Below are 15,545 nucleotides of genomic sequence, written 5' to 3'. Positions count from 1 at the left end.
GCTTTGTTATTATATTTATGATTCTTGTTCAAGGACTAGTCTCAGGGAACATGTAACACCCACACATCACACATATCAGGTAAGTAAGGGTGTGCCTTGTGGGTGGTCCCTAAGAATTAATGCTCATATTGAGTATCGAACTCATGACCTACATGCATTAACCGCTTATCGACTTGAAATTGCCATTAACAAACACCCCCCGTTGCCGGGGGGGGGGGTTAATTATCTTTATTGGTGACCTGTAGCGCTTTAATCCAATATAAACCGAGTTCACCAAGTAGTTTTGATTTGACAACTCATTGGTTTTGGATCAATTTCCACACATGTGACGAGGAAATCTCCCAGAAAAGACTTTTTGCAAGTAAGGGAGATTTGAGAAGTGATTAAAGTGGAAGAAGTTTTTGAAACAACTCCATGGTTTGGCATCCATGATAGTCAAATCATATTAATCTATAATGTACAAAAGTTTTACATATAGACAGATATAAAAAAAAAAGATCAAATGTAAAGATAGAAATCTGCCATAAAAAATTATTAAATCTAATGATTAAAAGTCAGAAATGACATTAAATATTTATGAATAGGTCAAAAAAATGATCTGTAATCCATGAACGTTAGGATCAATCTTTTGACATGTTGATCTATGTTTATTTCCCATCGTTTTTTATGCTAGGAATTTACTATGAAACTCAGACCTGCTAATGTGAATTGTGGACTTTGGAAACCCTAGTGGTTTATTGCATTTTAAATTAGGTTAGATGGATGGAAATGGGCCTCCACAGCCCTGCCACAGCCCAGGTCTATCTGTTTTAGTAGATAAAACTCCTAGTTCAACTTCAAAGACATTCAAGTAATCCAAGCTAGGTATTGGGCCCAAATTAAAAAAATAAAATAAAATAAAAGAAGACTAGCCAGCCATGGTAAGAGCTGAAATCCATCCAAAAAGTGAGTCCAAGAGTCAAATAGCATGACCAGGCTATAAGCCAACCTAACTGATAACCTAATATACCACTCGATGACAATTATTACTTGACATGGCAGAATGCGTGGTCTGAACAAAGCATGCATGATGACAAGAAGTTGTTCACCACCCACAAAATATGGGCTAACCAGACTTGGTAGGATGTTAACACGAGCCAACCATGCCATGTTTCAGATCCAGTGAGACTGATAAGGTCCAAAAATTACATGATTCTAATAGGGATCTCAAATTCTATAAATAGGAGGTCATTTGAATGACAAAGATATGTGATTTTCACTCTGAGCTGAAAATCTGTCAAAATTCTTTCTAACTTGAGCGTTAGAGTGTTTTCAACTGATTACCAATGAAACCTTGGAAAAGGAGACCGGGTGGAAGGTCTTCAAGGGTGATGGCTAAAGTGAAGGAAGCGAGACCCAGAAAAATATCCCCATACATTATTGTAGCAGGTTATGTTGGACTAAGCTGGGGTGGTTAGTATTGAGCTTTTGGCACAAATTTAACGACTTGGAAAACTTTGAATGCATCCATGTCTTTGCAGGCCTAATGTCAAGGCCCTAACCCTTATTCTTTTGGTCCGACCGGGCCCGAGTAGAAGGCTACCGGGCCTTAAAAAGCAGGCCAATGGGTGGAATTGAAAGCCCTACTTTGCAACACCAAAATTTGGATTCCAAAAATGCCCTTACCTTAACATTTAAATTTAGTATAATCAGGGTTATTTTGATCAAAAATCAAGAAAATTGCAATCCTCTGATTGGTTTGAAAAAAAGGGAAATTTTAGCAATAACCCCTTGAAATTGGCCATATTAGGGTTACCCCATGACAAAATGTAAAGTTAGGTGTACCCCCATTTACCAAAGGTCAACATTAATGACTGATAATGAATTAACAGTGAAAATTTGATTTCATCAAATTAAATACCCTCCCACGGAAAATTACTATAAGGCCATTGGACTTTTGTGTCTTTTAAATGAAGATAAAAATTGTTCTGATCGAAGCGTAGTGTTTTTTTTTTCCTTCATTGAATCAGTTTATTATTAGGATTTTGGTCATCCATTTTGCTTCTTCACTTAATCTAATTATTATTATGTTTTTTTTTGGCTTTGGCGGGCTGCACATACTAACCACCCTAGCACGTGTTCAACAATTAAATATACCCACTTTTAAGTGGAGGGGCATATAGAGATTTGAAGGTGTGACCTGGGTCTTCTTCACTTAATTAGATCACCATTTAGGATTATTTTCATATTTCTCCTTTGACATCTTTTTTGAATTGTTGAAGGAAGCCAAAAAACCTCTTGCACTGTGCAATGGGTGATTGTACAAGATTTTAAAGAACAAGATTTTGATTTGATTGGTCGGAATAGATTCTTAGATAATTTCTGTTTTCTTTTTAAAAATGTATATTGGAATTTTAGTAATTTATGTTCTTGGATGGTATTTTGAATAAAATTTAATTCCCCCGTTAATTCTTCATCCGTCAACTACACTGGCTTTTGATCAAGCAATGCACTTAATTTTTAATTTTGCATGAGTAACCCTAAGATACCACTAACAACCTTAATTTTTTGGGAAAGTAAAATTTTATTTCATTTTACTAAGGATATATACATATTTTAAAGCAACCATTTTCCCCCTTAGTTCTCAATTTATATAATGCATTCATTATTAATAACAAGAAGGGCATGTGCAAACACACATACAAAAGGGCTTATTAATAAATATAAAATATTGATTAAAGAATTTTGAAGATTTCATAGTAAATAGAGGATATTTTTATAATTTTGCCAATTAACCAATGTGATTATGGAGTTGTGAGTTGCAATTTTCTTTGTTTTAATCAAAATGATTCTAATTATATTAAATTTTAGAAAAATGCTGGACTGACTTCATTAGCGTTGACATGGCAGTGCATAGAGAACCATTGATTTTTTCACTTGTATCTCGAGGAAATAAATTTATAATTATTTGTGCAAGGCCACATCAACATCATGTTAAACACAATCACGAAGTCTCAATGGTGTCAAATTCCTTCTACTCCTCTCATTATAATTGCGAAGATATAAACTACTTAAAAATTGATTGAATCACTCTTCTTTATTTATTTATTTTTTGATGATCGGGGTTCTGGACCCTACGCCTAACTAGCAGGGCGAGTTGGTTTATTTTGCTATTTTGAAATTTATGCGCTAGGTGATGAACCAATGGCATCATGCCATGTGTTTACTAAATTAAGACACTTAAAATGTTTTGAAATTTTTGCTCTACTAACCAATCACTCTTGCTCATTTGATACACATGGTGTCATGCCATTGGTTCATCAGCTTAGCACATAAGTTTCTAAACATCAAATCTTTGTTCAAAGTGGGAGGGGTGCAACACTCTTGACTCGTCTCGTCATTTTCCAGTTCAGCAAAGCTTCCTAGTCGAATTCTCAGATTCAAGTTTCGAACGCGCGACACCTGCAGCCTAGCCACACTTATTGGTCAAGCGGCGTCTGAATGGATACCAAAATCTGTTGGATAAGAAGACAACGGCAGTTTTTGTCTGGTCAAAATTTGTCTAATGGAGAGTCGTAGGCTGATAATTAAAGCTTATATAATCAAATATAAAAAAAAAAAATTTAAAGCTTATATAAGATTTTATTTTTTATAAATATTTTTAAGTCTATAAATAAAGCTTAGTTTTCCAATAATGAAGTACTGAAAGCCATGGAGTACTCCCTTCAACATTTCACACCCACTACTATGATTATAGCCTTCTTTGCCTTCCTTTTCTTCCTCTATTATGTATTACTATGGAGAAGAAGTGCAACTAGTAAAAGTAACAAGCACAAGAATGCCCCCGAAGTTGGTGGAGCATGGCCCATCGTTGGTCACCTTCCTATGTTAGTCGGTCCCCGGCTTCTACACTGTATGTTTGGGGAGATGGCTGACAAGTACGGACCAGCCTTAACTATCCGGCTAGGTCTACGTAGAGCATTAGTGGTGAGTAGCTGGGAGGTAGCAAAGGAGTGTTTCACTACCCACGACAAGGTCTTTGCCTACCGCCCAAGTTCCTTGGCCGTGAAGATCATGGGCTACAACAACTCCTTGTTTGGCTTCAGTCCTTATGGTCCCTACTGGCGCGAATTGCGTAAGATATCAACACTCGAGCTTCTCTCGAACCATAGGCTCGAATTGCTTAAGCATGTCCGGGCCTCCGAGGTTGACATTTGTATAAAAGAGCTGTACCAAGTGTGGGCAAAGAATAGAGATGGCATCAAAGGTGGAGGTGTTTTGGTGGAGATGAAGGAATGGTTAGGTGACTTAACGCTTAACGTGGCCGTTAGGATGGTTGTTGGGAAGCGATACTTTGGTGCTAGTGCTGCTTGTGAAGACGATGAAGAGGCGAGGCGGTGCCAGAAAGCATTTAGAGATTTATTTGTCATTGTTGGATTGTTCCTAGTGTCAGACTTTTTGCCATTGTTAGGGTGGTTGGACATGTTGCAAGGTCACAATAGAGCCATGAAGAGAATTGCCAAAGAATTGGATTGTCTATTTGAGAGATTGCTAGAGGAGCATCGGCGAAATAAATTGTCGAGAGATGCACAGAGAGACAGAGACTTCATGGACGTGTTGATGTCAACTCTTGAGGATGCAAAGCTCTTTGGTCACGAGGCGGATACCGTCAACAAGGCCACATGCATGGTAAATGTCTAGCTACAAAATGAAAACCAGAGGATTCAATAAGATTTCCTTGGGCTATTTCTCTGTAAATTGCAAATTTGATGGTCTTCCTAAAAAAGATTTTTTTTGCTCACAAAAAATATCAATCCAGGATTTCACAGAATTCCAATCACATCTCAATTTACAAAACAACACTAGTAAGGCTTCATAAGATTAATCATCCTGGATTCTGTGAAATCACCGATTGACTCTCATGTGAGAAAAAAAAATCTCCCCAAAAGTTGTTTTGAGGGTAGTATTTTCTCATGATTTTCTTTTGTTTTCAAGCATTGTTATCATTGGCTTTGTAGGCTCTAATCCTTGGTGGGAGCGATACCACGATGGTCACTTTAACATGGGCACTTTCCTTACTACTAAACAATCGACACACTTTGAAGAAGGCCCAGGATGAGATTGATTTTCATGTTGGAAAAGACAGACCCTTGGATGAAGCAGATGTAAAGAAACTTGTGTACCTCCAAGCCATTGTCAAGGAAACTTTGCGTTTGTACCCAGGCGCTCCATTGTCTGCACCACATGAGGCCATCAAGGACTGCACTGTAGCTGGCTACCACATCCCTGCAGGCACGCGCCTAATAACAAATATTTGGAAAATTCAACGAGACCCCCGCGTATGGTCCAATCCTTCCGAGTTCCAACCAGAGAGATTTCTCACGAACCATGCGAACTTGGACGTTAGGGGTCACCAATTCGAGCTCATCCCTTTTGGGTCTGGTAGACGAGCATGCCCAGGGATCTCATTTGGCCTTCAAGTGGTGCACTTGACTCTAGCTCGTTTACTGCAGTCATTTGAGTTTGCAACCTCATTTGATGCACCGGTGGATATGACCGAGAGTGCAGGCCTCACTAATCTCAAACTTACCCCACTAGACGTTTTAATCACCCCGCGACTCCCTTTGAACCTTTATGAATAATTAAATTAATAAAATAATTGGGTCGGGGCAATGTAAAATTGTCATACCTGCTATCTTTGTTAGAAATTTTATCCTATGTGAGCTTTATATGTTAATACAAAATTAGGAATTTGTCTTTAAGTAAGGACTCGATCCTATAATGATCCGATTTGAAATTTATCAGTTTTTGGATAAACTGTGTCCCAAATTAATGAACGAAACCTATTTGGATTATATGTAAGAAAAAGTATAAATTATGTTATATTTATTTATGTAACATATTATATGTCAATATAATATATGTCATGATGAATTTGATCCAATCAAGATCTGATCTAACTGTGCCATATTAAATTTGGAGCCAAGTATGGAGATTGAATCATAATCCAATCTGATAAAGACCTGGCCGATCCAATAAGAGATGAATCTTGGAATCAATCTGATTCTAAACAGATTGGTTCCAAATCATTACCATAATCCAAAAGCAACATTTTGTCATCTTATATGTTCTGCTGGATAGGTATGTAGGAATCGTTGATCCAGATTTCGGATCAAGTCCACCCTCTCGAATCCACAGATTATGGGTTTTGGAGTTACTACAGTCTAAGAATTGATATATACTCGAATATGAATTCAGTTTGATTTAAGCAATAAATTCATAGTCATCCAAGGGTTTGGTTGCGAACTAGCGTGATCCCAAAGGTGTTAGACACTGGTCCCGCTCGATAAAATCAGTACCCTCTCTTAGAATCCATTTTTTTTTTTTGCCAAGTGAATGAAAAGATTTAATTAAAGAAATAAAATTTTACAATCACTAGGGGCATATCCCCTGTTTTGACAATCTTGGCGTAGGGAGACCTAAACGATCACCCCAATAAACCTTCTTCCCAAAACCAGTTGAGTCGTGCTGGAGTGACATGAAGATTGTACCTCACATTGCACTTTCATGACGTGGGAGTGTGTAGGAACTACAGATGCTTTTTCACTCGTATCTTGATGAAAAACATCTATGGTTCCGACACACACCTACATCAGAAAAATGAGATGTTAGGTACAATCTTGAGGTCACTTCAGCATTATTCAAACCAGTCTCTTCAAACTCTTGTAAAACAAAAAAAAAAAATTCACTACTCTTCAAACCGTTTGCTTCAACCTTAAGGTTCTCAATAGATATGATATGGTGAACCGTAGTACACCTTATTACAATGCATCAAAACTAATTACTTCAATAGTTCTATCTAACCTCAAGCACAATTAATATAACATTTTTGAAGTAAAAAATGACTTTCCGATAGAAAGTCAAGGATTTCTACAAGGGATTATGGTGAGGTTGACAGCTTCGAATTAAAGAGGAGGCTTAATAGATTAAAATAAATTACTAGATGTTTCAGAGCTTGAAGATTACTGGTTTTGAGAAGAAAAACCAAAGGTTTTCGAAGGTTAAAGATGAGGGCATTTAAGATCATTTTTCACTACTCTATAATAGGATACCGTGGTAATTAAAGGAGAAAAAATGGCCAGTTTGGGAACTCTATCAATTGTCAACATCATTTGGTACAAAACTAAGTAGACAATAAGTCCATGATCTAATAGGAAAGTTTAGATTTTTAAATTTTAAGTTAATTTTCAAGAGGGGAACATTGAGAACATGGACTAATTGTGTAAGTCTAATCTAATATTTTAAGAATCTAAGCTATAGACAGATTCAAGATTTTAATTTTTTTTTCAAAGCTATAAAATGAGGTGAAGAAGTTGTGCTCATACTGAACTGAAGTACTCACAAAGCCATGGATTCCTTTCATCACTATCCATTCATTGCTACTATGACTTCTTTCTTTGCCTTCCTCTTCTTTCTATGTTATCTATTCTTATGTAGTAGAAATGCAAGTATTAAGAGTAAGAGGGCTCCGGAAGCACGTGGAACATGGCCGATCATTGGTCATCTTCCTATGCTAGGTGGCCACCTCCTTCCTCACTTTACATTGGGAGCCATGGCCGACAAGTACGGACCGGCTTTAACAATCCGTCTAGATGTACGTAGAGCACTAGTGGTGAGTAGTTGGGAGGTGGCAAAGGAGTGTTTCACTACTAATGATAAGGCCTTTGCCACCCGTCCAAGCTCCGTGGCCATGAAGATTATGGGCTACAACAACGCCATATTTGCCTTATGCCCTTCTGGACCATATTGGCGTGAAGTGCGCAAGATAGCCACACTCGAGCTTCTCTCGGAACATAGGCTTGAGTTGCTCAAGCATGCACGGGCTTCCGAGGTTGACATGTGTATAAAGGGGTTGTACCAATTGTGGGTGAAGAATAACAAGGGCAATGGTGTTTTGGTGGAGATGAAGCAATGTTTGGGGGATTTGATGCTCAACATGATCTTTAGGATGGTTGCTGGAAAGCGATATCACTATTTTGGGGCTAGTGCTGCATATGAGGAGAAGAAGGAGGTGCGAGAGTGCCAAAAAGCCTTGAGTGATTTTTTTCACTTTGTGGGGACGTTTGTGGTGTCCGATTATTTGCCATTCATAGGGTGGTTGGATGTGCAAGGTCATAAGAAAGCCATGAAAAAAACTGCAAAAGAATTGGATGATCTTCTTGAGAGATGGCTACCGGAGCATCAACAAAAAAAATTGTCAAGAGATGGACAAAGGGGAGGAGACTTCATGGACGTGATGTTGTCAATCCTTAAGGGTGCAAAGCTCTTTGGTTATGAGGCCCATATTGCTACTAAGGCAACAAGCTTGGTATGTACATTTTGCTAAAAACGAAGAGTCGTGCTACACTGACTTCCTACAACACTGTGTTTGTAGAGACCCATCAATTTTCCTCAAGTGTGCACAATTGTATTTCGAGGAAAAGCATCTATGGTTCTATCACAGTACCACGTAAGTGCAGTGTTGTAGGAAGTCAAATTATCATTTTCTAGTCTTAACAGTGGTTGAGGTTCTCCATTAGGCAGACGGTAGAGATAACAGGAAAAATATAGATTTCCTAGCATCTCAACAATAATCTATTTGGTGGAGAGCCTTAAGCATGAGTCGAGGATTGTGTTTTCCAAACAGAAATGGGAGTTTATTTTAGGTTTTGTGCATTTCGATCCACTTTCGAAAACAAAGGATAAGCACTAGCCTCAACCTCTCAACCCACAGTTGAGGCTCTCCATCAAATAAACGGTTGAGATGCTTGGGATTCCCAAGAAAAATATCTCTCTCAAGAAGGATCACTTAGCTAAGTGGTAAGACCTTGTGTAGAGGTTTTTCCCAAGGTCTGAGGTTCAAACCCTTTGAACCCCTTCTCACGCACCACTAACCCTGCTTAGCAAAAAAAAAATCCTAAACAAATTGTATTGATCCTTATAGGACAGCCACAAATTAATCTTCTATGAAATTTTTTTTTCTCTTATCTCAACCGTATGTTTATTAGAGAATCTCAATCGTGGGTTGATACTAGAAAACTCCAAAACACAGCCCCAACCAACCTTGGAGGTTCTCCATCTTAGACAAACGGTCTGCCGTAACCATTTGTCTGATGAAGAACCTCTAACAATATTGTTAGAAAAGTCCTTTAATATTTTATGTACCAAAGATTGAGATTGGGAGAGATTTCTTAAGGACTTTAAAGGAATTTCTTAGTGTTAGGAACCTAAATCAAACCTAGGTCTGGTTGAACTCGTCAAATTTAGACTCTTAACTACTTAAGCAAATAAACAATTACTATTTTCTCATAAGTTTTATAGGTCTAGAGATTTCTATTTATATAACTAAGAGGTACCAAAATATGTAAAACTTCCCAAAATAGAAATCCCAAAAATAGAAAAATCTCTTAAGAAAATATTACAGGATTGCCTTTTCCGTAATCCTTAAAAACTTAGTGCACCCCTGCAGCTCTCCATAGCGCAACATAATACAAGACATTTACACAACACTATAAACTTATATATTTCTTCAATTCCATTTTTCTTTGCCAATTTCTTTCACTTTTTTATTTTATAGATTACTTAGTACATGAGGATAATATAGGAAAACTGATTTTGAAGAGAGCTTTACTAATCTTAGGAAGACCATACTTATCCCCCCCATTACAAGCTTCTTTTTGTTAACCAACCAACTACTCCAAGTGACCGATCTGCCTCTCACCCATAAGGGTGGAATGAATCGAACCCATAACTTATACAAACCTAATTCTCTGATAATTTGTTAATCAACCAACTAATCCAAAAGACCGATCTATTGGAGAGGGGGAGAAGTATTAATACAAGAGGGTCACAGGGCTTAATTGGTATATGATTCACCCGAGAGTGGAAGAAAATATACAATCAACACGTTGGACACTAGATTTTTTCTTACTTACATCACTAAATGAGAAAGAGTCGTGCTGGATTGATATTAAAATTGACATCGTTTCACACATTGTTGATGTGCAGATGCGCACATAATCATAAATGCTTTTCACTCGTATCTGGATGAAAATTATCAACGGTTTCGTACATGCATTCACATTAGTAATGTGTGAAACAATCACTACGTGAAAATTGGAAAATTCAATAGAAAAAATTGATGGGCGAAGGCCTACGAATTTTAGAAACTAAATTTTGACGGTCTAAGACTGTCAAAATTATTGATGCTCCCAGATTTGATAGCTTAGAGCTGTCGAAATTCTATCAGCCTGCATTAATTTGACAGTTTCAAACCGTCGAAAAAAAAATTGACAATGAAAAATTCGACCCTTAGTCTGTCAAATTTTATGAAAATTTGGTGGCCTAAGATCATCAAATTTAGGCTTTTTCACATTGTGAATGTTAATTTACTCCAACATTTTCCATGAGGAAATTTGTGCTTCTCCTCTTATCTTGATAGAGTAGTTCTGGAGGGACCTTAAAATTGGCATCGTTTCACACATTGTTGATGTGGATGTGTGTACAAAATCATAAATATTTTTCATCGAGATACGAGTGAAAATAATCTTTGATTTTGAACACACCTCCACATCAGCAATATGTGAAACGATGTCAATTTTAGTGTCACTTCAACATTTTCCTACCTCATGCAATAACACATGTAATGCTGAATGGAAAAGTGGGCCTACATTGACTTGAGATTAGAAAAGTAGTCCTATTCATGGTTTTAAATCGATACGTTTCTCTATCGTCCGATAGAATAGCCAAACATATCAGATGAGATTTAAAATCATTAATTGTTTTCACATTGTTGAAAGATACGTCCAAACGTATTGAAAAACTTGTCTGAGATGAATTTGTCTCGAGACGTCCAAACGAGTTTTAAAACCATGGTCCTACTCACTTCGTACTTGTACCAGTTGTCTCTGCCAATTGTGACAGCTTAACTTAGGAAAGCTCCACTCACTTCGTACTAGTAGTAGTAGTGACATCTTTTTTTTCACAAACTTTCTCCTCACGGATCTCATGGGATCATTGATGGATCAATCTGATTAGCCCGCTTGTATTGAGGGCATCCCCAATTTAAATAGATTACTAATTGTCGACTTGTCACCACCAGTTATGCCTACTTTTGCTCCCTTCTTTTTGTTTTTGTTTTTTTGTTTAAGGAGTCTTAAATAACAAACGAGTTGTGCTGGGGTGACAAAAATAGGGACAGATGGGTGAAACAATGACGTGGTGGCGCACACATAATCATAGATACTTTTTTGCGAGATATGAGTAAAAAGCACCTACGGTTATGTTCGCCACCACATCATTTGTGTCACCCCTGTGTGCTTTGATTTGTGTCATTCGAGCATTAGCGATAACAAAAAGTATACATGAATTAAAAATAGAGAGATTTACCCGGCAAACCCAAGTGTTACATTTTTATTACAAAAACCTCTTTTGGAGTTCTGACAACTCCAGGGAACCTTGCTTTATGAAGCTCATTACCCAACGAACCTTACTTTATGAAGTTTGTTACGCAGCAAACCATGAAGTGGGAATCCATGTCGGAAAATTCAAATTGATGAAGATAAGTTTGTTACGCATTAATTTGTGGCATTTAAAAACATGATCTAATGCCACAAGGTTATAGAGGAAGAAATTCTAAGAACTTAGAATTTTTTTTGAACATAGTAGTTAATTTTCACAGTTAAATTTTAATTTTATATTTAGGAGTTTGGTAGCCATCCTTTTTTCATGCCTAGGATCAAGATAAAAAAGGAACTATTTTTTAAAACTTTTTTTTTCTTTAATCTGAGTCTTTTCATGAAATTTAAAAGTCTGTATGTTTGATTTCCAATTCGACAATCCATGTGGGCCCAACAACCCTTAGTAAGATTTTCAATCTTACTAAGTAAGTCATGCTAGTCTGATTCATAAAGTAAGGTTTTGTTTGGTAACCAACTTGATAAAGTAAGGGAGTTTTTGTAATATAATAGCAACAAATAGGTCGACAAATCTCTCTTAAAAATAATAATAAACCTTCTTTTAATCAATGAGTTTTATCTATTATCTACTCTATTAGGATAGAGTCTTTTTCCAAATATATCTCATTGTAGATTATAGTGTGGTCATGATTTTAGATCATAACACTTCGAGATTTATGGTTGTACTCTTCCTCTTACTTTGATCTCCTCCCAATCCTAGGCATGATACCTACTAAAGGATCTCCAATGTAAAAGTACTCTTGAGGTTTAGCACACAAAAATAACTCATGAACACGGAGGATATTAACTAGTATTTTCCTTCCATTTTCTTTAAAAGACGTATCATCTGCATCATTGACCATTCTCGAGATTAAATATGATGGACACATATCCCTATGAATTAAATCATATAGGTCATTATTAGTTTCTCAATTCGAGTGAAAAAGCACCAATGATTCCTACATACTTCCACGTGGAGAAATTTGAGGTACAATCTTGAGGTCACCCCCAATACAACTCTTTCCCAAATTTGAGGTGTAGTTGTGCTGAAGTGACTTCAAGCTGGAACCTCATATCGCACTTCTTGACGTGAAAGTGGATAGGAACCATAGATGCTTTTTCACTCATATCTCAATGAAAAGCATCTTTGGTTTTCATACACTTTCACATCAAGAAGTGTGATGTGAGGTTCCAGCCTGAGGTCACTTTCAGCATTATTCTTACAATATACTTCATTTATTTTCTCTTTGGTCACCATCTTAGATGGGTATAAATAGTATTTTGAGCTCAACGTAGGTAGTATGTATTCCAATCTGCGAAGTACTATACATACGACCTAGACTAAGTGCAAACTAATGCATGTACAACTATACTTCACCTATGTTAATTTTGGTGCTTATGTAAATCGGTGATGCCTTCAATACACATGACTTCATGCATGCGATTGACCAATTGGGGACTTAGTGAAATCCAACATTGACTATCATGTGTGAATCACTGAATTGTGAACCAAAAAGTCTCTTTAAAAGTTAAAGTACTAGTTGACTAGACTCTAGGACAGTCAACTATTATTGTATCAACCTAAACAGCAAGGAAAAAAACTGAAAATATATCTTGACCCACCAAATCTTTGAGGCTTTGACCAGCCACATATTTCTTTTAAAAAATTGCAGACCCTACTCCTTGGTGGGAGTTGGCCACTCTAACATGGGCACTCTCCTTATTACTGAACAATCGACACATTTTGAAGAAAGCCCAAGATGAAATTGATTGCCACATTGGAAGGGACAGACTCCCGGATGAAGCAGATATAAGGAAACTTGTGTACCTCCAAGCCATTGTCAAGGAAACATTGCGCTTGTATCCACCCGCTCCATTGTCAATACCACATGAGGCCATTGAGGATTGCACCGTAGATGGCTACCACGTTCCTGCAGGCACACGCCTAATAGTAAATATTTGGAAAATTCAAAGAGACCCGCGCATATGGTCCAATCCCACTGAATTCCAACCAGAGAGATTTCTCATAAGCCAAGCGAACATGGACGTTAGGGGACAACATTTTGAGTTGATCCCTTTTGGGTCTGGTAGACGGTCATACCCAGGGATATCATTGGGCCTTCGAGTGGTGCACTTGACTCTCGCACGTTTACTACATGGGTTTGAATTGAAGACACCATCAAATACATCAATTGATATGTCGAGAGTCCAGGCCTCAGTAATCAAAAAGCAACCCCACTTGAAGTTCTAATCACCCCACGACTCCCTTCTAAATTTTGTGAATGATAAAAGTATATAGGAAAACACTAGCCCAACCCATGATTGAGGTTCTCCAACACCAGGCCAACCTTGGGTACTTCTTTCTCAAGAATTCCTAGAATCTGGACCATGTGTTTGATGGACCTCAACCCATGCTTGAGGCTAGTGTTTTCGAAATATAAATATTAAAATAATAAGAGGATTAATTATGGAAGGTTGTGAACTTGTTGTACCTCCTATCTTTGTTAGTAATTCTATGTTGTATGTGAACTGCACCGTACTTTTTCGTCTTGTCTAGCAATAAAAGTACTTAGAAGAACACCTTCTTTACTAAGCAAATTTCCATGGAGGTACCCTACGTGTTGGTGGGTGCAGATACTTTGTAGGCAATTTTTCTTTAGTTCCTTGTAGAACTTTATACAAGTTGGAGACAGTAAACATCAAGGAAAAATAACACCGCAATGACCTAGATCTGATTTAATAAAAAAAAAATCGAAAAAAAGAGTTTTTTTTTTCACATGATCCACAACTTCACTGTCGGTGAACCTCCAATTTACAATCAATTTTCAACATTGTGATTTTAATGTCAGGTCAACATGGCACTCTCCTAATTCCCCAAAAGCCCTATAAGAGCATCTCCAATGGCGTCTCAAATTTTGATGGCAATTCCAAATTGAGTCGGACTAGCCTTACGATGTTAGTAAAGATTTCACCCTTATTAAGGTCCTTGAGCTCACCTCGTTGTGTTTGAAAATATGATATTATGCTTCAGGATTGTAAAGAACAAAATTCTATGAATTTAAAAAAAAAAATCCATTTTTTGTCACAGTTGAATTTCAATTTTATGTTTGGGAGTTATGTGGAAGCTGTCCATTTTCAAAACCTTGTATCAAACTCAACACAAAAAATTGATTTTTTTTATTTATTTGAATTTGTTAATGAAACTTAGAGAATTGTAGTAATGGATTGTGGTTGTGGTATTCCATTTGTGCAAAACGACCCTCACTAAGGCTTAAAATCTTAATATGTTAGTAAGGAAAGCGTTTCCCTTCCAAATTTTGGAATTGTTTCTCATAAACGCTCTTCAATGCAAGTGTCATATGGACTCGTAAAAAATAGAATACGCTAAAAACAATGTTATATTTGACATTATTTTTTAAAATATATATCTCAAAACTTGTTGAAGTGTTATTTTATCAAATTACCATTCAAAGTATATAAAAAAAAAATATTATTTTGGATTATTTATTTTGTCAAATTATCATTCAAAGTATACCAATGACATTTTTTTTAAGATGAAAACATTGGAGAAGCATGTGTCAAAATATGACATTTTTTCATTTTATTGTTTCAAAATATAGAATTGAAAGAGGCAAATGTAGGAGGTAGTATACAACATGTATAGTGCTCTTTAAGTCATCTCAAAACCATAAGGGATTTGCTCCCCCAAGACAATGTTGCAATAGGATGTAGAAAATAAAAAATTTAAGAGTTTTGAAAAAAAATAAAATAAAATTACTTGGATAAATTTTCAAAAGTCTTATTTAGATTTAAAGGTACAACCAAAAGGTGACTTGAACATAATATTTTTTTTTTTTTAAAGGTGGCCTAGGCCATTATATCAATTTGTTGGTTGAAAAAAGATACTTCGAAAAATATAAATTACAAATCTGATCCGACTCATATTCAACGCTGGTCAAACGACTCAATCTCATGTCCGACCCATTTTTTTTTAGGATGTACCTAAAGGAACCAACACCGTTAAATTCAGATTTGAATGATTTGGATTTCAGATAAAAACCGTCCCATTTT

The 15,545-nt window shown here is 36.6% G+C and overlaps 1 protein-coding gene and 1 pseudogene across 1 annotated transcript; both read left to right on the top strand.

The window, feature by feature from the left end:
• Positions 1-3,668: 3,668 nt before the first annotated feature.
• LOC147409036 (cytochrome P450 CYP82D47-like) lies at positions 3,669-5,879 on the top strand. Its single transcript, XM_086424777.1, has 2 exons — positions 3,669-4,668; positions 4,998-5,879. The coding sequence occupies exons 1-2, from the start codon at positions 3,691-3,693 to the stop codon at positions 5,619-5,621; spliced, it is 1,602 nt and encodes a 533-aa protein (XP_086280903.1). The 5' UTR covers positions 3,669-3,690; the 3' UTR covers positions 5,622-5,879.
• Positions 5,880-7,423: 1,544 nt separating this feature from the next.
• Positions 7,424-13,924, top strand: LOC147409035 (xanthotoxin 5-hydroxylase CYP82C4 pseudogene; annotated as a pseudogene).
• The last annotated feature ends 1,621 nt before the right edge of the window (positions 13,925-15,545 follow it).

Source organism: Akebia trifoliata, chromosome 2 (assembly GCF_017979445.1).
Source record: "Akebia trifoliata isolate Shusen 1 chromosome 2, ASM1797944v1, whole genome shotgun sequence".
Lineage (NCBI taxonomy): Eukaryota > Viridiplantae > Streptophyta > Magnoliopsida > Ranunculales > Lardizabalaceae > Akebia > Akebia trifoliata.
The sequence above is the reverse complement of the archived record's forward strand: the minus strand, read 5'-3'. Positions and strand labels throughout refer to the sequence as shown.

What these genes read in the sequence shown, in the direction of transcription:
- LOC147409036 (XM_086424777.1), top strand. Translation starts at nt 3,691, where the DNA reads ATGGAGTACTCCCTTCAACATTTCACACCCACTACTATGATTATAGCC. An exon ending in TCAACAAGGCCACATGCATG is followed by an intron (nt 4,669 to 4,997) that starts GTAAATGTCTAG and finishes TTGGCTTTGTAG; the next exon opens with GCTCTAATCCTTGGTGGGAG.